The 23,389-nt window shown below is 47.7% G+C and overlaps 1 protein-coding gene across 5 annotated transcripts in view; it reads left to right on the top strand.

Moving 5' to 3' along the window:
• Positions 1-305: 305 nt before the first annotated feature.
• wdr93 (WD repeat domain 93) overlaps positions 306-23,389 on the top strand; it is a 121,455-nt gene continuing 98,371 nt past the window's right edge. For 4 of the 5 annotated variants that reach the window (XM_055900095.1, XM_055900093.1, XM_055900097.1 and 1 more), the window contains exons 1-7: positions 988-1,296; positions 1,446-1,668; positions 3,427-3,491; positions 7,532-7,610; positions 12,730-12,879; positions 15,511-15,697; positions 16,821-16,891. In XM_055900095.1, the coding sequence (XP_055756070.1) occupies positions 1,003-1,296; positions 1,446-1,668; positions 3,427-3,491; positions 7,532-7,610; positions 12,730-12,879; positions 15,511-15,697; positions 16,821-16,891 (1,069 nt within the window). In that variant the 5' untranslated portion in view covers positions 988-1,002. Of the gene's footprint in view, positions 693-987; positions 1,297-1,445; positions 1,669-3,426; positions 3,492-7,531; positions 7,611-12,729; positions 12,880-15,510; positions 15,698-16,820; positions 16,892-23,389 lie in introns of those variants that run through there. The other variant, XM_055900094.1, reaches the window with a different exon arrangement.

The raw sequence follows: 23,389 nt of genomic DNA, 5'->3' as shown, positions 1-23,389 counted from the left end.
GTTACGCAATATGGGTGTAAATCCACTGCATGCTTCTTAGGTGTGTAATTGACATGACCAAGGGGCTATTGCAAATTTGAAACTATGAAAAATGTACACACTGCATGATTTTACAGTACACAAACAAGAGTGTGGAAAATAGAAGGGTAGTCAGCGGACATTACGTCACATGACCAAGGAGCTATTGAAATTTTACATTTTCAAAAATTCATGTAAAATCATGTGAGATGAAGATGGACAAACTAGGGTGTGCAATGTATGTCTATGCCATCGGGTTAGCTACAACCCGTTTTGAAAGTGTTAGAAGTAATGGTTAAAGAGCTATTGAAATTTGAAAAAATGTGATTTGTCACTATGTTGACGGTCCCTAACTGCTGTTGGTGGACGTAAGGAAAACTACAGGCGAATATCCGTCGAATATCCAACCTGAAACTGATTTTACCTCGGTGTTAACTCTCACCGTAGCCAATTAGCTTGAGTGCTGTTGGTTACAAGAAGCGTCGTAAAGGGAGGCGTTGTTGTCATGACGACACTACACAACTCACCGGAAGAGAATGTGTTGCTAGGTCAGTGCTTTACGGGATCATTTTCATTTTCAACTTCCATTGGGTATGACCCAAAGATCCAATTTAGCAAAGATCATATGTCAAGGACGGGATTAGGCTTTGGTTAGCCAATTTCTGACGTGAAAGGTAATAGTAACTTCAAAGTGAGCAATGAAGCCAAATGTCATTTTCTTTTGTGTCGACAGTATATTAACTAGCAAGTAGTTCTGTGTCTCTTGTCAGAAGAGTTTTGAGAAAAGTCTGTGTGCAAAGCTTACAATGTTTCTTTCCAATGCCACTGATGCTAACGTAACGTTAGCTAATAACGAGACAAACAACACTAGCTAGCAACTCGGGTAGGAAAACTTTCCATTCAGTGTTAAGGCAGAACACTCTTGATTGGTTGATCGATCAAAAGGGGTATGATGACTTCAGTATTTAACCTTCCCAGGTATTGATGACGTTACGACATATCCGGTTTCTCCGCAGGATGCCAGTATACATCAGGAAAGGGCCTGCAGATATCCCCGAGCCCTCCGACAGCGGCCGAGGTGATGACGAGGAGGAGTTGTTCCTGAGTGACCCGGATCAAGTCCAGGACCAGCTCCCCCAGCCGTTCAGAATGATAGACAAGGTCCTGGACAGACTGGTAGACAGGGCATGGGACTTCATCTCAGAGAGAGAAACTGTCAGGGTCACAGAGCAAGCTAATACAACTATACCCATTATGCAGGTCTCAGGAGACGTAAAGGTACTAACCCATATATTCCCTCATTTATCTTCTTTTAGCCTTATAAAACGAATGTTATGTTATTGAAATGATGAAACTTGATGCATAAACCCCAGTCTAAATGTGTCCACCACATGCTAGCCCAACACATATCCTGTGTTTGTTCCCAGCTCCCTGTGAGGACCAACTGCATGGCCTGCTCTGAGGATGGCAGGTACATCTTCCTGGGTCACCCCCACGGCCTGTCTGTTATGGCTCAGCCCCAGGCTATCTCCTCCTCTTCCTCTCCCTACTGTGTGCCAGTATGGCAGGAGGACCAGGTAGAGATCACCTCTCTTCACATCACCTGTCTGGGGGAGATGGCCTATCTGCTGGCATCACTGGATGATATGGGTAACACCACATATTTAAACAGAACACTATTATATCATATGTCTATGGGTATTATATCATATGTCTATGGGTATTATATCATATGTCTATGGGTATTATATCATATGTCTATGGGTATTATATCATGTGTCTATGGGTATTATATCATATGTCTATGGGTATTATATCATATGTCTAAGGGTATTATATCATATGTCTATGGGTATTATATCATATATCTATGGGTATTATATCATATGTCTATGGGTATTATATCATATGTCTATGGGTATTATATCATATGTCTATGGGTATTATATCATATGTCTATGGGTATTATATCATATGTCTATGGGTATTATATCATATGTCTATGGGTATTATATCATATGTCTATGGGTATTATATCATATGTCTATGGGTATTATATCATATGTCTATGGGTATTATATCATATGTCTATGGGTATTATATCATATGTCTATGGGTATTATATCATATGTCTATGGGTATTATATCATATGTCTATGGGTATTATATCATATGTCTATGGGTATTATATCATATGTCTATGGGTATTATATCATATGTCTATGGGTATTATATCATATGTCTATGGGTATTATATCATATGTCTATGGGTATTATATCATATGTCTATGGGTATTATATCATATGTCTATGGGTATTATATCATATGTCTATGGGTATTATATCATATGTCTATGGGTATTATATCATATGTCTATGTTTCTTCTACCAACTCCTCACCCACCTCCTCCTCTCCCTCTTCCACCTCCTCCCTCCTTCTCCTCACCCACCTCCTCCTGTCCCTCATCACCCTCCTCTCCCTCCTTTTCCTCCATCTCCTCACCCACCTCCTCCTCTCCCTCATCCACCTCTTCTTCCTCCATCTCCTCACCTCCTCTCCCTTCTCTTCCTCCTCTCCCTCATCCACCTCCTCTCCCTCATCCATCTCCTCTTCCTCCATCTCCTCACCTCCTCCTCTCCCTCATCCACCTCTTCTTCCTCCATCTCCTCACCTCCTCCTCTTCCTCTTACGCCTCCTCCTCTCCCTCCTGTTCCTCCATCTCCTCACCTCCTCCTCTTCCTCTACTTCTTCCTCTTATACCTCCTCCTCTCCCTCCTGTTCCTCCATCTCCTCACCTCCTCCTCTTCCTCTACTTCTTCCTCTTATACCTCCTCCTCTTCCTCCATCTCCTCACCTCCTCCTCTCCCTCATCCACCTCTTCTTCCTCCATCTCCTCACCTCCTCCTCTCCCTCATCCACCTCCTCTTCCTCCATCTCCTCACCTCCTCCTCTCCCTCATCCACCTCCTGTTCCTCCATCTCCTCACCTCCTCCTCTCCCTCATCCACCTCCTCTTCCTCCATCTCCTCACCTCCTCCTCTTCCTCTACTTCTTCCTCTTATACCTCCTCCTCTCCCTCCTGTTCCTCCATCTCCTCACCTCCTCCTCTCCCTCATCCATCTCCTCACCTCCTCCTCTTCCTCTACTTCTTCCTCTTATACCTCCTCCTCTCCCTCCTGTTCCTCCATCTCCTCACCTCCTCCTCTCCCTCATCCATCTCCTCACCTCCTCCTCTCCCTCATCCACCTCTTCTTCCTCCATCTCCTCACCTCCTCCTCTCCCTCATCCACCTCCTCTTCCTCCATCTCCTCACCTCCTCCTCTCCCTCATCCACCTCCTCTTCCTCCATCTCCTCACCTCCTCCTCTCCCTCTACTTCTTCCTCTTACACCTCCTCATCTGACTGTAGGTGTTGCCAGACTCTTTGCTTATTACTCAGAAACCAGCCACCTGATAAAAGTAATGAATGAAACAGTAAGTTTGGTCTTTATTTTTTCCATTGGCTCATTCATCCCCCTCCCTCTATCCTCTCCCCTGTAAATGTTCCCCAGGCCGTTGCTGGAAATGAGTGTGTTCTCAGTTAACTGATCTGGTAAAATAAGGGTTAAGTGAAAAAGAAATCATTATTTAATGACCATTTTTGATTCAGTTTTGTTTTTATCGCAATATGTTATTGGTAGGAATTCCGTTTGTCAGTTTTCCATTATAACATCCCACCATTAGGGGGCAGCATTCAGAAGGTACTTTGAGCACCAACAAGGCTAGATAAGTGAGTGATTGCTCACAGGTGTGAGTGGGCTTTGTGCTATCCGGAATCCTTGGGACTAGGGCTGTGGCAGTCATTACATTTTGTCAACTGGTAACTGTCATGCAAATGACTGCTGCTCTCACGGTAATTGACCTTTTAATGAACATAAACACATTTAGCATCTCCAGGCCTCCATACAAGCCGCTGATGAGCACCTTTTTAAAGAAAAGTCTAAATCCATTTATTATACACCATCACAATACAGCTATAATTTATTTCAGGTCTAAAGAAACATGATATGAAGAAAATGTATTTCAGAACATCAGAATATAATTTCTATGTTTTTCTGCCAAGTGTAATATGCGGTAGGCTATTGTGTAACAGCACCATCATTTGATTAAATCCTGTCATTTTGGGGGCTTGTGCTCATGTATAGGCTGAGGAGTATGTCTCAGCTTGGGCTCATGTATAGGCCCAGGAGTATGTCTCAGCTTGGACTCATGTATAGGCTGAGGAGTATGTCTCAGCTTGGGCTCATGTATAGGCTGAGGAGTATGTCTCAGCTTGGACTCATGTATAGGCTGAGGAGTATGTCTCAGCTTGGGCTCATGTATAGGCCCAGGAGTATGTCTCAGCTTGGGCTCATGTATAGGCCCAGGAGTATGTCTCAGCTTGGACTCATGTATAGGCTGAGGAGTATGTCTCAGCTTGGGCTCATGTATAGGCTGAGGAGTATGTCTCAGCTTGGACTCATGTATAGGCTGAGGAGTATGTCTCAGCTTGGGCTCATGTATAGGCTGAGGAGTATGTCTCAGCTTGGGCTCATGTATAGGCCCAGGAGTATGTCTCAGCTTGGGCTCATGTATAGGCCCAGGAGTATGTCTCAGCTTGGGCTCATGTATAGGCTGAGGAGTATGTCTCAGCTTGGGCTCATGTATAGGCTGAGGAGTATGTCTCAGCTTGGGCTCATGTATAGGCCCAGGAGTATGTCTCAGCTTGGGCTCATGTCCCGTGTGGCTCGGTTGGTAGAGCATGGCGCTTGCAACGCCAGGGTTGTGGGTTCATTCCCCACGGGGGGACCAGGATGAATATGTATGAACTTTCCAATTTGTAAGTCGCTCTGGATAAGGGCGTCTGCTAAATGACTTAAATGTAATGTAAATGTATAGGCCCAGGAGTATGTCTCAGCTTGGGCTCATGTATAGGCCCAGGAGTATGTCTCAGCTTGGGCTCATGTATAGGCCCAGGAGTATGTCTCAGCTTGGGCTCATGTATAGGCCCAGGAGTATGTCTCAGCTTGGGCTCATGTATAGGCCCAGGAGTATGTCTCAGCTTGGGCTCATGTATAGGCCCAGGAGTATGTCTCAGGTCTAATATTCAGGTTGCTGTTCTACATGCAGCATCTTAAATGCTTTGAATGAATGATCACCTTAGAAAGGCTGTCCATTTAGTTGTTTGCCTTTGAAACAACATCCGGTGACCATGTTTTCCACTCAGTTTCAACCTGTTGAAGTTATTTCTTCAAATTGATCAATCACAGAGAGGTCAAACAATGGACCTGATGGAGGGATGATAGAGCCCTGAGTACCAGGCCATTAGGACCTGATGGAGGGACAATAGAGCCCTGAGTACCAGGCCATTAAGACCTGATGGAGGGATGATAGAGCCCTGAGTACCAGGCCATTAGGACCTGATGGAGGGACAATAGAACCCTGAGTACCAGGCCATTAGGACCTGATGGAGGGACAATAGAGCCCTGAGTACCAGGCCATTAGGACCTGATGGAGGGACAATAGATCCCTGAGTACCAGGCCATTAGGACCTGATGGAGGGACAATAGAGCCATGAGTACCAGGCCATTAGGACCGGATGGAGGGACGATAGAGCCCTGAGTACCAGGCCATTAGGTCCTGATGGAGGAACAATAGAGCCCCGAGTACCAGGCCATTAGGACCTGATGGAGGGACAATAGAGCCCCGAGTACCAGGCCATTAGGACCTGATGGAGGGACAATAGAGCCATGAGTACCAGGCCATTAGGACCTGATGGAGGGACAATAGAGCCCTGAGTACCAGGCCATTAGGACCTGATGGAGGGACGATAGAGCCCTGAGTACCAGGCCATTAGGACCTGATGGAGGGACGATAAATCCCTGAGTACCAGGCCATTAGGACCTGATGGAGGGACGATAAATCCCTGAGTACCAGGCCATTAGGTCCTGATGGAGGGACGATAGAGCCCTGAGTACCAGGCCATTAGGACCTGATGGAGGGACGATAAATCCCTGAGTACCAGGCCATTAGGTCCTGATGGAGGGACGATAGAGCCCTGAGTACCAGGCCATTAGCGTCCTGTTGGAGGGACAATAGAGCCCTGAGTACCAGGCCATTAGGACCTGATGGAGGGACGATAGAGCCCTGAGTACCAGGCCATTAGGACCTGATGGAGGGACGATAGAGCCCTGAGTACCAGACCATTAGGACCTGATGGAGGGACGATAGAGCCCTGAGTACCAGGCCATTAGGACCTGATGGAGGGACGATAGAGCCATGAGTACCAGGCCATTAGGACCTGATGGAGGGACGATAGAGCCCTGAGTACCAGACCATTAGGACCTGATGGAGGGACAATAGAGCCCTGAGTACCAGGCCATTAGGACCTGATGGAGGGACGATAGAGCCCTGAGTACCAGGCCATTAGGACCTGATGGAGGGACGATAGAGCCCTGAGTACCAGACCATTAGGACCTGATGGAGGGACAATAGAACCCTGAGTACCAGGCCATTAGGACCTGATGGAGGGACAATAGAGCCCTGAGTACCAGGCCATTTGGACCTGATGGAGGGACGATAGAGCCCTGAGTACCAGACCATTAGGACCTGATGGAGGGACAATAGAGCCCTGAGTACCAGGCCATTAGGACCTGATGGAGGGACGATAGAGCCCTGAGTACCAGGCCATTAGGACCTGATGGAGGGACGATAGAGCCCTGAGTACCAGGCCATTAGGACCTGATGGAGGGACGATAGAGCCCTGAGTACCAGGCCATTAGGACCTGATGGAGGGACGATAGAGCCCTGAGTACCAGGCCATTAGGACCTGATGGAGGGACGATAGAGCCCTGAGTACCAGGCCATTAGGTCCTGATGGAGGGACGATAGAGCCCTGAGTACCAGGCCATTAGGTCCTGATGGAGGGACGATAGAGCCCTGAGTACCAGGCCATTAGGTCCTGTCATTAGCAAGTTGGGTACTACCAATACATCAGCGCCATTCATGTACAGAGCCCGTTGGAGGAGATTACGGTGACTCAGCGGTCATGTGAAATTTGACTGTGGTCCTGACTCATGACTGCCGGTGTGGCTGTCATTACTTGGGACGTCCCTACCCTAAACCTTAACCCTTACCTAACCATCTTACATTTAAACGGGGGTGGCAGGTAGCCTAGAGGTTCAGAGCGTTGGGACAGTAACTGAAACGTTGCTGGTTCAAACCCCCAAGCTGACTAGTTGAAGAAAAGATATGTCATTGACCCTAACTACTCCTGTAAGCAGCTCTGGATCAGAGCATCTGCTAAATGGCGTAAATGTAAACTTCAATGTGGGACGTCCCAAGAATCCCGGATAGCAAGGTCCCTGTCAGTGATTGGCGGGTGATTGCAGAGTCTGAGGTGGAAGGCAATAGACATAGTTTGTCTAGCTGGTTTCATCCCAGTTATCATTAGATTATATCATTATATCTTATCATTAACCTTTTAATGTGACCAGGATGACCTCAACCAGAGAAGTGTCTGTGTGAAGTTTGAACTGTCCAGAGGAGGAGACTACGGAGCTGCTACCATCAGCTGTAAGGTTTATTACACAACACAGATCATGGTCACACCTCATCTGCATAATGATGAATACATAATCCTGAATATTAAATTACACAACACAGATCATGGTCACACCTCATCTGCATAATGCCGAATACATAATCCTGAATATTAAATTACACAACACAGATCAGGTCACACCTCATCTGCATAATGCTGAATACATAATCCTGAATATTAAATTACACAACACAGATCAGGTCACACCTCATCTGCATAATCCTGAATATTAAATTACACAACACAGATCATGGTCACACCTCATCTGCATAATGATGAATACATAATCCTGAATATTAAATTACACAACACAGATCATGGTCACACCTCATCTGCATAATGATAAATACATAATCCTGAATATTAAATTACACAACACAGATCATGGTCACATCTCATCTGCATAATGCCGAATACATAATCCTGAATATTAAATTACACAACACAGATCATGGTCACATCTCATCTGCATAATGCCGAATACATAATCCTGAATATTAAATTACACAACACAGATCATGGTCACACCTCATCTGCATAATGCCGAATACATAATCCTGAATATTAAATTACACAACACAGATCATGGTCACACCTCATCTGCATAATGCCGAATACATAATCCTGCATATTAAATTACACAACACAGATCATGGTCACATCTCATCTGCATAATGCCGAATACATAATCCTGAATATTAAATTACACAACACAGATCATGGTCACACCTCATCTGCATAATGCCGAATACATAATCCTGAATATTAAATTACACAACACAGATCATGGTCACACCTCATCTGCATAATGCCGAATACATAATCCTGAATATTAAATTACACAACACAGATCATGGTCACACCTCATCTGCATAATGCCGAATACATAATCCTGAATATTAAATTACACAACACAGATCATGGTCACACCTCATCTGCATAATGCCGAATACATAATCCTGAATATTAAATTACACAACACAGATCATGGTCACACCATCTGCATAATGCCGAATACATAATCCTGAATATTAAATTACACAACACAGATCATGGTCACACCTCATCTGCATAATGCTGAATACATAATCCTGAATATTAAATTACACAACACAGATCATGGTCACACCTCATCTGCATAATGCCGAATACATAATCCTGAATATTAAATTACACAACACAGATCATGGTCACATCTCATCTGCATAATGCTGAATACATAATCCTGAATATTAAATTACAGAACACAGATCATGGTCACACCTCATCTGCATAATGCCGAATACATAATCCTGAATATTAAATTACACAACACAGATCATGGTCACACCTCATCTGCATAATGCTGAATACATAATCCTGCATATTAAATTACACAACACAGATCATGGTCACATCTCATCTGCATAATGCTGAATACATAATCCTGAATATTAAATTACACAACACAGATCATGGTCACACCTCATCTGCATAATGCCGAATACATAATCCTGAATATTAAATTACACAACACAGATCATGGTCTCACCTCATCTGCATAATGCTGAATACATAATCCTGAATATTAAATTACACAACACAGATCATGGTCACACCTCATCTGCATAATGCTGAATACATAATCCTGAATATTAAATTACACAACACAGATCATGGTCACACCTCATCTGCATAACGCTGAATACATAATCCTGAATGTTAAACTGTCTTAAAATGTCAGTGGTTCACTTTAACAATTAGACAACAGTAATTTATTGATTATCTGAGCATAAACAATATTGTTTCTAGTGGAAGTTAGTTACATGTCAAGTGTCCTGGCACCTGGCTTCACAACAGTGTCCTGGCTTCACAACAGTGTCCTGGCACCTGGCTTCACAACAGTGTCCTGGCACCTGGCTTCACAACAGTGTCCTGGCACCTGGCTTCACAACAGTGTCCTGGTACCTGGCTTCACAACAGTGTCCTGGCACCTGGCTTCACAACAGTGTCCTGGCACCTGGCTTCACAACAGTGTCCTGACACCTGGCTTCACAACAGTGTCCTGACACCTGGCTTCACAACAGTGTCCTGACACCTGGCTTCACAACAGTGTCCTGACACCTGGCTTCACAACAGTGTCCTGACACCTGGCTTCACAACAGTGTCCTGGCACCTGGCTTCACAACAGTGTCCTGGTACCTGGCACCTGGCTTCACAACAGTGTCCTGGCACCTGGCTTCACAACAGTGTCCTGGTACCTGGCTTCACAACAGTGTCCTGGCACCTGGCTTCACAACAGTGTCCTGGTACCTGGCTTCACAACAGTGTCCTGGTACCTGGCTTCACAACAGTGTCCTGACACCTGGCTTCACAACAGTGTCCTGGCACCTGGCTTCACAACAGTGTCCTGGTACCTGGCTTCACAACAGTGTCCTGGTACCTGGCTTCACAACAGTGTCCTGTCACCTGGCTTCACAACAGTGTCCTGGCACCTGGCTTCACAACAGTGTCCTGACACCTGGCTTCACAACAGTGTCCTGGCACCTGGCTTCACAACAGTGTCCTGGCACCTGGCTTCACAACAGTGTCCTGGCACCTGGCTTCACAACAGTGTCCTGGCACCTGGCTTCACAACAGTGTCCTGGCACCTGGCTTCACAACAGTGTCCTGGCACCTGGCTTCACAACAGTGTCCTGGCACCTGGCTTCACAACAGTGTCCTGGTACCTGGCTTCACAACAGTGTCCTGGTACCTGGCTTCACAACAGTGTCCTGACACCTGGCTTCACAACAGTGTCCTGGCACCTGGCTTCACAACAGTGTCCTGGCACCTGGCTTCACAACAGTGTCCTGACACCTGGCTTCACAACAGTGTCCTGACACCTGGCTTCACAACAGTGTCCTGGCACCTGGCTTCACAACAGTGTCCTGGCACCTGGCTTCACAACAGTGTCCTGACACCTGGCTTCACAACAGTGTCCTGGTACCTGGCTTCACAACAGTGTCCTGGCACCTGGCTTCACAACAGTGTCCTGGCACCTGGCTTCACAACAGTGTCCTGGTACCTGGCTTCACAACAGTGTCCTGGCACCTGGCTTCACAACAGTGTCCTGGCACCTGGCTTCACAGCAGTGTCCTGGCTTCACAACAGTGTCCTGGCACCTGGCTTCACAACAGTGTCCTGGCACGTGGCACCTGGCTTCACAACAGTGTCCTGACACCTGGCTTCACAACAGTGTCCTGGCTCCTGGCTACACAACAGTGTCCTGACACCTGGCTTCACAACAGTGTCCTGATACCTGGCTTCACAACAGTGTCCTGGTACCTGGCTTCACAACAGTGTCCTGGTACCTGGCTTCACAACAGTGTCCTGACACCTGGCTTCACAACAGTGTCCTGACACCTGGCTTCACAACAGTGTCCTGGCACGTGGCACCTGGCTTCACAACAGTGTCCTGGCACCTGGCTTCACAACAGTGTCCTGGCTTCACAACAGTGTCCTGGTACCTGGCTTCACAACAGTGTCCTGGCACCTGGCTTCATAACAGTGTCCTGGCACCTGGCTTCACAACAGTGTCCTGGCACCTGGCTTCACAACAGTGTCCTGGCACCTGGCTTCACAACAGTGTCCTGGTACCTGGCTTCACAACAGTGTCCTGGTACCTGGCTTCACAACAGTGTCCTGGTACCTGGCTTCACAACAGTGTCCTGGTACCTGGCTTCACAACAGTGTCCTGGTACCTGGCTTCACAACAGTGTCCTGGTACCTGGCTTCACAACAGTGTCCTGGTACCTGGCTTCACAACAGTGTCCTGACACCTGGCTTCACAACAGTGTCCTGACACCTGGCTTCACAACAGTGTCCTGGTACCTGGCTTCACAACAGTGTCCTGGTACCTGGCTTCACAACAGTGTCCTGGCACCTGGCTTCACAACAGTGTCCTGGCACCTGGCTTCACAACAGTGTCCTGACACCTGGCTTCACAACAGTGTCCTGACACCTGGCTTCACAACAGTGTCCTGGTACCTGGCTTCACAAGTGTCCTGGCACCTGGCTTCACAACAGTGTCCTGACACCTGGCTTCACAACAGTGTCCTGACACCTGGCTTCACAACAGTGTCCTGTCACCTGGCTTCACAACAGTGTCCTGTCACCTGGCTTCACAACAGTGTCCTGTCACCTGGCTTCACAACAGTGTCCTGGTACCTGGCTTCACAACGGTGTCCTGGTACCTAGCTTCACAACAGTGTCCTGGTACCTGGCTCCACAACAGTGTCCTGGCTTCACAACAGTGTCCTGGCACCTGGCTACACAACAGTGTCCTGGCACGTGGCACCTGGCTTCACAACAGTGTCCTGTCACCTGGCTTCACAACAGTGTCCTGGCACCTGGCATCACAACAGTGTCCTGGCACCTGGCTTCACAACAGTGTCCTGGCACCTGGCTTCACAACAGTGTCCTGACACCTGGCTTCACAACAGTGTCCTGACACCTGGCTTCACAACAGTGTCCTGACACCTGGCTTCACAACAGTGTCCTGACACCTGGCTTCACAACAGTGTCCTGACACCTGGCACCTGGCTTCACAACAGTGTCCTGACACCTGGCTTCACAACAGTGTCCTGGTACCTGGCTTCACAACAGTGTCCTGTCACCTGGCTTCACAACAGTGTCCTGTCACCTGGCTTCACAACAGTGTCCTGACACCTGGCTCCACAACAGTGTCCTGACACCTGGCTTCACAACAGTGTCCTGACACCTGGCTTCACAACAGTTCAAAAGATTGACGAGTGACGGAAGTGATCACCTGGGATCGGCGTGGGAGAGCCCGGTGGATCGGCGTGGGAGAGCCCGGTGGATCGGCGTGGGAGAGCCCGGTGGATCGGCGTGGGAGAGCCCGGTGGATCGGCGTGGGAGAGCCCGGTGGATCGGCGTGGGAGAGCCCGGTGGATCGGCGTGGGAGAGCCCGGTGGATCAGCTCAATCAGACCACCTAACTGAAATGAGAGGATTGTAAAACAAAAGGACCTTTTTCGTCTGTTTAGTCCAGTCCAGTAAGCATGTAGAATATTTCATTTAATCCTCATATTATTTTCATTTCTCCCACCAGGTAATGGTTGTCAGTGTTTAGAGGTGTACAGGTTCCCTAAAGACTCCTGGCTGAAAGAGCTGTCCCAGCATGCACCTGGAGTAGGAGATACAGGCAAACTGTCTCCTGTCGCCATGCTGATGAAGATCAAACCACCTAAACCTCACACAGGTACTTCCCATGACATACTGTCATACCAAACAGATCACAGCAGGGTCGTCCCATGTCATTTCAGGAAGACATGACACCCACCATCTCAGATCCTTCTGAAATTGTTTCTGTTGTAGAAACAGATAAGATTAGCATTCCTGAATCATTATTTTGTTTAAATATAATTTGATCTCTGAGAAATTAAGCATATTGATTTTATTTTCATTTATAGGATTCATATAATATTCAATAAATATAGTACCCAACATCCAATCTGGACCCAACTTTATTCCTAAACAATGAGTCTGACATGAGAAATCTAAATAAATGGTCAAAATCCATCAATTGCCCCCCACGCCAATCCCACCCCAACAACGAGTATATAGTATCAGTTGTTGGTGGTCCAGGGAGGTGGTGGTCCAGGGAGGTGGTGGTCCAGGGAGGTGGTGGTCCAGGGAGGTGGTGGTCCAAGGAGGTGGTGGTCCAAGGAGGTGGTGGTCCAAGGAGGTGGTGGTCCAGGGAGGTGGTGGTCCAGGGAGGTGGTGGTCCAAGGAGGTGGTGTTCCAGGGAGGTGGTGGTCCAGGGAGGTGGTGGTCCAAGGAGGTGGTGGTCCAGGGAGGTGGTGGTCCAAGGAGGTGGTGGTCCAAGGAGGTGGTGGTCCAGGGAGGTGGTGGTCCAGGGAGGTGGTGGTCCAGGGAGGTCCAGGGAGGTGGTGGTCCAGGGAGGTGGTGGTCCAGGGAGGTGGTGGTCCAGGGAGGTGGTGGTCTAGGGAGGTGGTGGTCCAGGGAGAGGAGGTGGTGGTCCAGGGAGAGGAGGAGGTGGTCCAGGGAGAGGAGGAGGAGGAGGAGGAGGTCCAGGGAGAGGAGGAGAGGAGGTGGTCCAGGGAGAGGAGGGGGAGGAGGTGGTCCAGGGAGAGGAGGAGGAGGTCCAGGGAGAGGAGGAGGAGGAGGAGGAGGAGGTCCAGGGAGGTGGTGGTCCAGGGAGGTGGTGGTCCAGGGAGGTGGTGGTCCAGGGAGGTGGTGGTCCAAGGGAGAGGAGGAGGAGGAGGAGGAGGTCCAGGGAGAGGAGGAGAGGTATGACGGCAACCCTTGCTTTGGTTTTGTTTACCTGGCCACGGTTTCAAATGCTAACTTTTTAGCATTTGTTTCACAGTCCCATGCAAGTCAACGGTACATATATTAGCATTTTTGTGCTTCATCTAAGTAAGGTAATACAGTTACACAATCAATTTTTTTTATACTTTAGGAGAATTTGTATTTATTATGGATCCCCATTACTCTTCCTGGGGTCTGAACTACAAAATTAAGGCAGTTATACAATTTTATAAACATTACAATACATTCATTACAGAATTCACAACACACTGTGTGTGTCCTCAGGCCCATACTCCATTACCACATATCTACGATGCAAAATCCATATGTCCGTGTGTGTGTGTATAGTGCTTATGGTATCGTGTGTGTATGTATGCATGTGTCTGTGTCTATGTTTGTGTTGCTTCACAGTCCCCGCTGTTCCTTAAGGTGTATTTTTACCTTCTTTTTAAATCTGATTTTACTGCTGCATCAGTTACCTGATGTGGAATAGAGTTGCATGTAGTCATGGCTCTATGTAGTACTGTGGAATAGAGTTCCATGTAGTCATGGCTCTATGTAGTACTGTGGAATAGAGTTCCATGTAGTCATGGCTCTATGTAGTACTGTGGAATAGAGTTCCATGTAGTCATGGCTCTATGTAGTACTGTGGAATAGAGTTCCATGTAGTCATGGCTCTATGTAGTACTGTGGAATAGAGTTCCATGTAGTCATGGCTCTATGTAGTACTGTGGAATAGAGTTCCATGTAGTCGTGGCTCTATGTAGTACTGTGCGCCTCCCATAGTCTGATCTGGACTTGGGGACTGTGAAGAGATCTCTTGTGGCATGTGTCTCACGGTTGGTAAAACATGGCTGCCTTCCGAATGGCACCCTATTACCTATAGAGTGTTGTAATGAACATGAAGCATGAAAATGCTATTAAACATACCATTGACTTCATTGAATTTGTGCCACAATGCTAAGAAGTTAGCACTTAAAACGTCTGAAAAACCCAAGCAAGGGTTGCTGTCACACCTTGTCAATAGACAACCAATGTCATTTTGCAATTTAGGTGAACAATCCCTTTAACATTGGGGGGGGGCTTCAAACTTTTCCCACCTAATAGCATGAACAGGACCATCTAGTGGTCAGAAGCGGTATTGTTGTTGTTGGGGTGTTGTGGCTGTGGGGTCTGGGTGGCTATTGACCATTCCTTTGGATGTCGGACTCATTGGTAGAAAACGTTTGGTCCAAATTGGATGTTAGGTACTATATTTATTGAATATTATATGAATCCTATAAATTAAAAAGTGAAATTTGGCTGTAATCAATTAGCTTAATTTCTCAGATGTCAAATTATATTTCAACAAAATAATGTTGCAGGAATGCTAATCTTGTCTGTTTCTAACAACAGAAATGATTTCAGAACGATCTGAGATTGTGGGTGTCAAAATCCTCTTTGTGCTTTTAGAGGTGGAACGACCCGGTAACCAAACAGTAGTTTAAAAAAAATATTGTAAAGACATTGTATCAAGATGAGAATAACAGGAAGACATTGTGTCTGTCATATTTGATAGGCTCTACCATGAAGAGTCCATTTGAGGTGTTGCAGAAGACCGAGGACAGCAATGTGATTGGCTCAGGACAGAACCACCTGATCAGCAGTCGCCAATGGGAGGACCAGGACGCTGTGTTTAAGTCTGTATACAGGAAGTACATGGTTACTAACCCCAGCAACACTACAAACCCAGAGGACAGACCCAGGTAAACACTACAGTTGAATGAGATTAGTCTTAAATCCTCAGATTGTAATGATAACAGAAAATACAGCGGAGTCGGATCAAAACACAAGTGATATAATTAACCACCGTAGTTATTAATATGATTCTGTGTTTTCACATTGCAAAAGTGATTTATTTTGATAAAAACACTTTATCTGCCTTCCCACTGAAAACTAGTTATAAAATCCAAACATGTATTTTATGCAAAAGAGATGTTTCTGGATGATGCCCCATGCTGCCTTGTTGACAACATGAGTGATGCAGATTACTGTTGCATTTGAGAAGGGCTCTCCTCCCTTCACGTCACGAGCCACAGACCGGGGCTCCTCCCTTCACGTCACGAGCCACAGACCGGGGCTCCTCCCTTCACGTCACGAGCCACAGACCGGGGCTCCTCCCTTCACGTCACGAGCCACAGACCGGGGCTCCTCCCTTCACGTCACGAGCCACAGACCGGGGCTCCTCCCTTCACGTCACGAGCCACAGACCGGGGCTCCTCCCTTCACGTCACGAGCCACAGACCGGGGCTCCTCCCTTCACGTCACGAGCCACAGACCGGGGCTCCTCCCTTCACGTCACGAGCCACAGACCGGGGCTCCTCCCTTCACGTCACGAGCCACAGACCGGGGCTCCTCCCTTCACGTCACGAGCCACAGACCGGGGCTCCTCCCTTCACGTCACGAGCCACAGACCGGGGCTCCTCCCTTCACGTCACGAGCCACAGACCGGGGCTCCTCCCTTCACGTCACGAGCCACAGACCGGGGCTCCTCCCTTCACGTCACGAGCCACAGACCGGGGCTCCTCCCTTCACGTCACGAGCCACAGACCGGGGCTCCTCCCTTCACGTCACGAGCCACAGACCGGGGCTCCTCCCTTCACGTCACGAGCCACAGACCGGGGCTCCTCCCTTCACGTCACGAGCCACAGACCGGGGCTCCTCGGCGCAGCATAATGGAATCCGCCCATTGCTTGCCTTTGGACTTCAATCACTCGATCATGAGCTCATGTTGACATAGCCTTTAGACTTGGAAATGAAGGTGCACTGGTGTTGTAACCGTGGAGATGACATGTTAGTGTTGTAACCATGGAGATGTTGTGTTTGAAGCTGTGTGACCAGTCACTTCCTGCTTCCTGGAGGCCTGTTTCCTGTCCTGGGAGGAGTTAAGCCTCAGACAGGTGGGTTAAGACAATTTAGCAAATGTTTTTTCATTACATTTGAATATCATGCATCTGTATTTAAATCATGAATTGATGCCATGGGTTCTGTATTTAAATCTTGAATTGATGCCATCAGTACTGTATTTACATCTTGAATTGATGCCATGGGTTCTGTATTTAAATCTTGAATTGATGCCATGGGTTCTGTATTTAAATCATGAATTGATGCCATGGGTTCTGTATTTAAATCTTGAATTGATGCCATGGGTTCTGTATTTAAATCTTGAATTGATGCCATGGGTTCTGTATTTACATCTTGAATTGATGCCATGGGTTCTGTATTTAAATCTTGAATTGATGCCATGGGTTCTGTATTTAAATCTTGAATTGATGCCATGGGTTCTGTATTTAAATCTTGAATTGATGCCATGGGTTCTGTATTTAAATCTTGAATTGATGCCATGGGTTCTGTATTTAAATCATGAATTGATGCCATGGGTTCTGTATTTAAATCATGAATTGATGCCATGGGTTCTGTATTTAAATTATGAATTGATGCCATGGGTTCTGTATTTAAATCTTGAATTGATGTCATGGGTTCTGTATTTAAATCTTGAATTGATGCCATGGGTTCTGTATTTAAATCATGAATTGATGCCATGGGTTCTGTATTTAAATCATGAATTGATGCCATGGGTTCTGTATTTAAATCATGAATTGATGCCATGGGTTCTGTATTTAAATCATGAATTGATGCCATGGGTTCTGTATTTAAATCATGAATTGATGCCATGGGTTCTGTATTTAAATCTTGAATTGATGCCATGGGTTCTGTATTTAAATCTTGAATTGATGCCATGGGTTCTGTATTTAAATCTTGAATTGATGCCATGGGTTCTGTATTTAAATCATGAATTGATGCCATGGGTTCTGTATTTAAATCATGAATTGATGCCATGGGTTCTGTATTTAAATTATGAATTGATGCCATGGGTTCTGTATTTAAATCTTGAATTGATGCCATGGGTTCTGTATTTAAATCTTGAATTGATGCCATGGGTTCTGTATTTAAATCTTGAATTGATGCCATGGGTTCTGTATTTAAATCTTGAATTGATGCCATGGGTTCTGTATTTAAATCTTGAATTGATGCCATCAGTACTGTATTTACATCTTGAATTGATGCCATGGGTTCTGTATTTACATCTTGAATTGATGTCATGGGTTCTGTATTTAAATCTTGAATTGATGCCATGGATTCTGTATTTAAATCTTGAATTGATGCCAAGGGTTCTGTATTTAAATCTTGAATTGATGCCATGGGTTCTGTATTTACATCTTGAATTGATGCCATGGATTGAGATCACATAAATATACGTTTTATCCACTCTTAAATCATTTAAAAAAAATCTTATTCTCTTCTTAGAAGCATCCCTTCTATTTGTAGTAAAATACATTCATTTTATCAAATCAAAATCAAATGTATTTATGAAGCACTTCTTACATCAGCAGATGTCACAAAGTGCTGTACAGAAACCCAGCCTAAAAACCCAAACAACAAGTAATGCAGCTGTAGAAGCACTGTGGCTAGGAAAAACGTCCTAGAAAGGCAGGAACCTAGAGAGGAACCAGGCTCTGAGGGGTGGCCAGTCCTCTTCTGGCTGTACCGGGTGGAGATTATAAGAGTACATGGCTTTCCAAAAGAATGTGGTGATAGATGGTGTCAAAAGCAGCAAATAACACTGAAACATGCATGAAAGCACCAGCTGTTCCGGAAGACTGTGTGATCACTCTCTCCGCAGCTGATGTGAGAAAGACCATTAAACAGGTCAACAGTCATCGATTTTATTTTCCAGACCCTTTTTCTCTGCCTTCTCGTCACGCAAATGACGGAACTGGGCCTGTTCCTGGGAAAGCAGTATGTCATTCACGTCCGGCTCGTTAAATTAAAAAAGGTTTCTACCAGTCCGTGGTGAGTCATCGCAGTTCTGACGTCCAGAAGTTATTTTCGGTCATAAGAGACGGTAGCAGCAACATTATGTACAAAATAAAATAAAAAAAACATTACAAACAACGCAAAGAAACAAACAAAAAACACAATTGGATAGGAACATGTAAAATGTGTCTTCACTATTATTTTTCAATGTAGAAAATAGTACAAATAAAGGTAATGAGTAGGTGTGTCAGCTTTAGAAAATAGTACAAATAAAGGTAATGAGTAGGTGTGTCAGCTTTAGAAAATAGTACACATAAAGGTAATGAGTAGGTGTGTCAGCTTTAGAAAATAGTACACATAAAGGTAATGAGTAGGTGTGTCAGCTTTTGAAAATAGTACACATAAAGGTAATGAGTAGGTGTGTCAGCTTTTGAAAATAGTACAAATAAAGGTAATGAGTAGGTGTGTCAGCTTTTGAAAATAGTACAAAGAAAGGTAATGAGTAGGTGTGTCAGCTTTAGAAAATGGTACAAATAAAGGTAATGAGTAGGTGTGTCAGCTTTTGAAAATAGTACAAATAAAGGTAATGAGTAGGTGTGTCAGCTTTAGAAAATAGTACAAATAAAGGTAATGAGTAGGTGTGTCAGCTTTAGAAAATAGTACAAATAAAGGTAATGAGTAGGTGTGTCAGCTTTTGACTGGTACTGTAGGCCGATAGTCTTTTACATTTTCCAGGTCAAGGTTTGACTTTTTCAAGAGGCTTTATTACCGCCGCATATTACCGATGTGGTTCACATCTGACGGATAGGGATTTATTATGTTCAACATAGGAGGACTGAGCACAGGAAGCAGCTCTTTCAGTAGTTTAGTTGGAACAGGGTCCACAATGCAGCTAGAGGCCATGACTATTTTCATGAATTGGTCAAGAGATACTATTGTTCCTAGGTCCTGGCAGTTTATTTTTTATTTAACGAGGCAAGTCAGTTAAGAACAAATTCTTATTTACAATGACAGCCTAGGCACAGTGGGTTGTTCAGGGGCAGAACGACAGAGTTTTACCTTGTCAGCTCGGGGATTCGATCTAGCAACCTTTTGGTTACTGGCCCAATGCTCTAACCACTAGGCTACCTGCCGTCCCTCCACTCTAACCACTAGACTACCTGCCTCCCCTCCACTCTAACCACTAGACTACCTGCCGTCCCTCCACTCTAACCACTAGTCTACCTGCCTCCCCTCCACTCTAACCACTAGGCTACCTGCCACCCCTCCACTCTAACCACTAGGCTACCTGCCGTCCCTCCACTCTAACCACTAGGCTACCTGCCGTCCCTCCACTCTAACCACTAGGCTACCTGCCGTCCCTCCACTCTAACCACTAGGCTACCTGCCGTCCCTCCACTCTAACCACTAGTCTACCTGCCTCCCCTCCACTCTAACCACTAGTCTACCGGCCTCCCCTCCACTCTAACCACTAGGCTACCTGCCGTCCCTCCACTCTAACCACTAGGCTACCTGCCTCCCCTCCACTCTAACCACTAGGCTACCTGCCGTCCCTCCACTCTAACCACTAGGCTACCTGCCTCCCCTCCACTCTAACCACTAGACTACCTGCCTCCCCTCCACTCTAACCACTAGACTACCTGCCGTCCCTCCACTCTAACCACTAGGCTACCTGCCACCCCTCCACTCTAACCACTAGGCTACCTGCCGTCCCTCCACTCTAACCACTAGGCTACCTGCCGTCCCTCCACTCTAACCACTAGGCTACCTGCCGTCCCTCCACTCTAACCACTAGTCTACCTGCCTCCCCTCCACTCTAACCACTAGGCTACCTGCCGTCCCTCCACTCTAACCACTAGGCTACCTGCCGTCCCTCCACTCTAACCACTAGGCTACCTGCCGTCCCTCCACTCTAACCACTAGGCTACCTGCCGTCCCTCCACTCTAACCACTAGGCTACCTGCCGTCCCTCCACTCTAACCACTAGGCTACCTGCCTCCCCTCCACTCTAACCACTAGGCTACCTGCCGTCCCTCCACTCTAACCACTAGGCTACCTGCCGTCCCTCCACTCTAACCACTAGGCTACCTGCCTCCCCTCCACTCTAACCACTAGACTACCTGCCTCCCCTCCACTCTAACCACTAGACTACCTGCCGTCCCTCCTCTCTAACCACTAGGCTACCTGCCTCCCCTCCACTCTAACCACTAGGCTCCCTGCCGTCCCTCCACTCTAACCACTAGGCTACCTGCCTCCCCTCCACTCTAACCACTAGGCTACCTGCCACCCCTCCACTCTAACCACTAGTCTACCTGCCTCCCCTCCACTCTAACCACTAGGCTACCTGCCACCCCTCCACTCTAACCACTAGGCTACCTGCCACCCCTCCACTCTAACCACTAGTCTACCTGCCTCCCCTCCACTCTAACCACTAGGCTACCTGCCTCCCCTCCACTCTAACCACTAGGCTACCTGCCGTCCCTCCACTCTAACCACTAGGCTACCCTGCCTCCCCTCCACTCTAACCACTAGGCTACCTGCCTCCCCTCCACTCTAACCACTAGGCTACCTGCCACCCCTCCACTCTAACCACTAGGCTACCTGCCTCCCCTCCACTCTAACCACTAGTCTACCTGCCTCCCCTCCACTCTAACCACTAGGCTACCTGCCTCCCCTCCACTCTAACCACTAGTCTACCTGCCTCCCCTCCACTCTAACCACTAGGCTACCTGCCGTCCCTCCACTCTAACCACTAGGCTACCTGCCGTCCCTCCACTCTAACCACTAGTCTACCGGCCTCCCCTCCACTCTAACCACTAGGCTACCTGCCGTCCCTCCACTCTAACCACTAGGCTACCTGCCTCCCCTCCACTCTAACCACTAGGCTACCTGCCGTCCCTCCACTCTAACCACTAGGCTACCTGCCTCCCCTCCACTCTAACCACTAGACTACCTGCCTCCCCTCCACTCTAACCACTAGACTACCTGCCGTCCCTCCACTCTAACCACTAGGCTACCTGCCACCCCTCCACTCTAACCACTAGGCTACCTGCCGTCCCTCCACTCTAACCACTAGGCTACCTGCCGTCCCTCCACTCTAACCACTAGGCTACCTGCCGTCCCTCCACTCTAACCACTAGTCTACCTGCCTCCCCTCCACTCTAACCACTAGGCTACCTGCCGTCCCTCCACTCTAACCACTAGGCTACCTGCCGTCCCTCCACTCTAACCACTAGGCTACCTGCCGTCCCTCCACTCTAACCACTAGGCTACCTGCCGTCCCTCCACTCTAACCACTAGGCTACCTGCCGTCCCTCCACTCTAACCACTAGGCTACCTGCCTCCCCTCCACTCTAACCACTAGGCTACCTGCCGTCCCTCCACTCTAACCACTAGGCTACCTGCCGTCCCTCCACTCTAACCACTAGGCTACCTGCCTCCCCTCCACTCTAACCACTAGACTACCTGCCTCCCCTCCACTCTAACCACTAGACTACCTGCCGTCCCTCCTCTCTAACCACTAGGCTACCTGCCTCCCCTCCACTCTAACCACTAGGCTCCCTGCCGTCCCTCCACTCTAACCACTAGGCTACCTGCCTCCCCTCCACTCTAACCACTAGGCTACCTGCCACCCCTCCACTCTAACCACTAGTCTACCTGCCTCCCCTCCACTCTAACCACTAGGCTACCTGCCACCCCTCCACTCTAACCACTAGGCTACCTGCCACCCCTCCACTCTAACCACTAGTCTACCTGCCTCCCCTCCACTCTAACCACTAGGCTACCTGCCTCCCCTCCACTCTAACCACTAGGCTACCTGCCGTCCCTCCACTCTAACCACTAGGCTACCCTGCCTCCCCTCCACTCTAACCACTAGGCTACCTGCCTCCCCTCCACTCTAACCACTAGGCTACCTGCCACCCCTCCACTCTAACCACTAGGCTACCTGCCTCCCCTCCACTCTAACCACTAGTCTACCTGCCTCCCCTCCACTCTAACCACTAGGCTACCTGCCACCCCTCCACTCTAACCACTAGTCTACCTGCCGTCCCTCCACTCTAACCACTAGGCTACCTGCCTCCCCTCCACTCTAACCACTAGTCTACCTGCCGTCCCTCCACACTAACCACTAGGCTACCTGCCGTCCCTCCACTCTCACCACTAGGCTACCCTGCCACCCCTCCACTCTAACCACTAGGCTACCTGCCTCCCCTCCACTCTAACCACTAGGCTACCTGCCTCCAACCACTCTAACCACTAGGCTACCTGCCTCCAACCACTCTAACCACTAGGCTACCTGCCACCCCTCCACTCTAACCACTAGGCTACCTGCCTCCCCTCCACTCTAACCACTAGTCTACCTGCCGTCCCTCCACTCTAACCACTAGGCTACCTGCCACCCCTCCACTCTAACCACTAGGCTACCTGCCACCCCTCCACTCTAACCACTAGGCTACCTGCCGTCCCTCCACTCTAACCACTAGTCTACCTGCCGTCCCTCCACTCTAACCACTAGTCTACCTTCCTCCCCTCCACTCTAACCACTAGGCTACCTGCCACCCTCCACTCTAACCACTAGG

Source organism: Salvelinus fontinalis, chromosome 35, assembly GCF_029448725.1.
Source record: "Salvelinus fontinalis isolate EN_2023a chromosome 35, ASM2944872v1, whole genome shotgun sequence".
NCBI classification, from domain to species: Eukaryota; Metazoa; Chordata; class Actinopteri; order Salmoniformes; family Salmonidae; genus Salvelinus; species Salvelinus fontinalis.
This window is presented reverse-complemented; position numbering and strand designations above follow the sequence as displayed.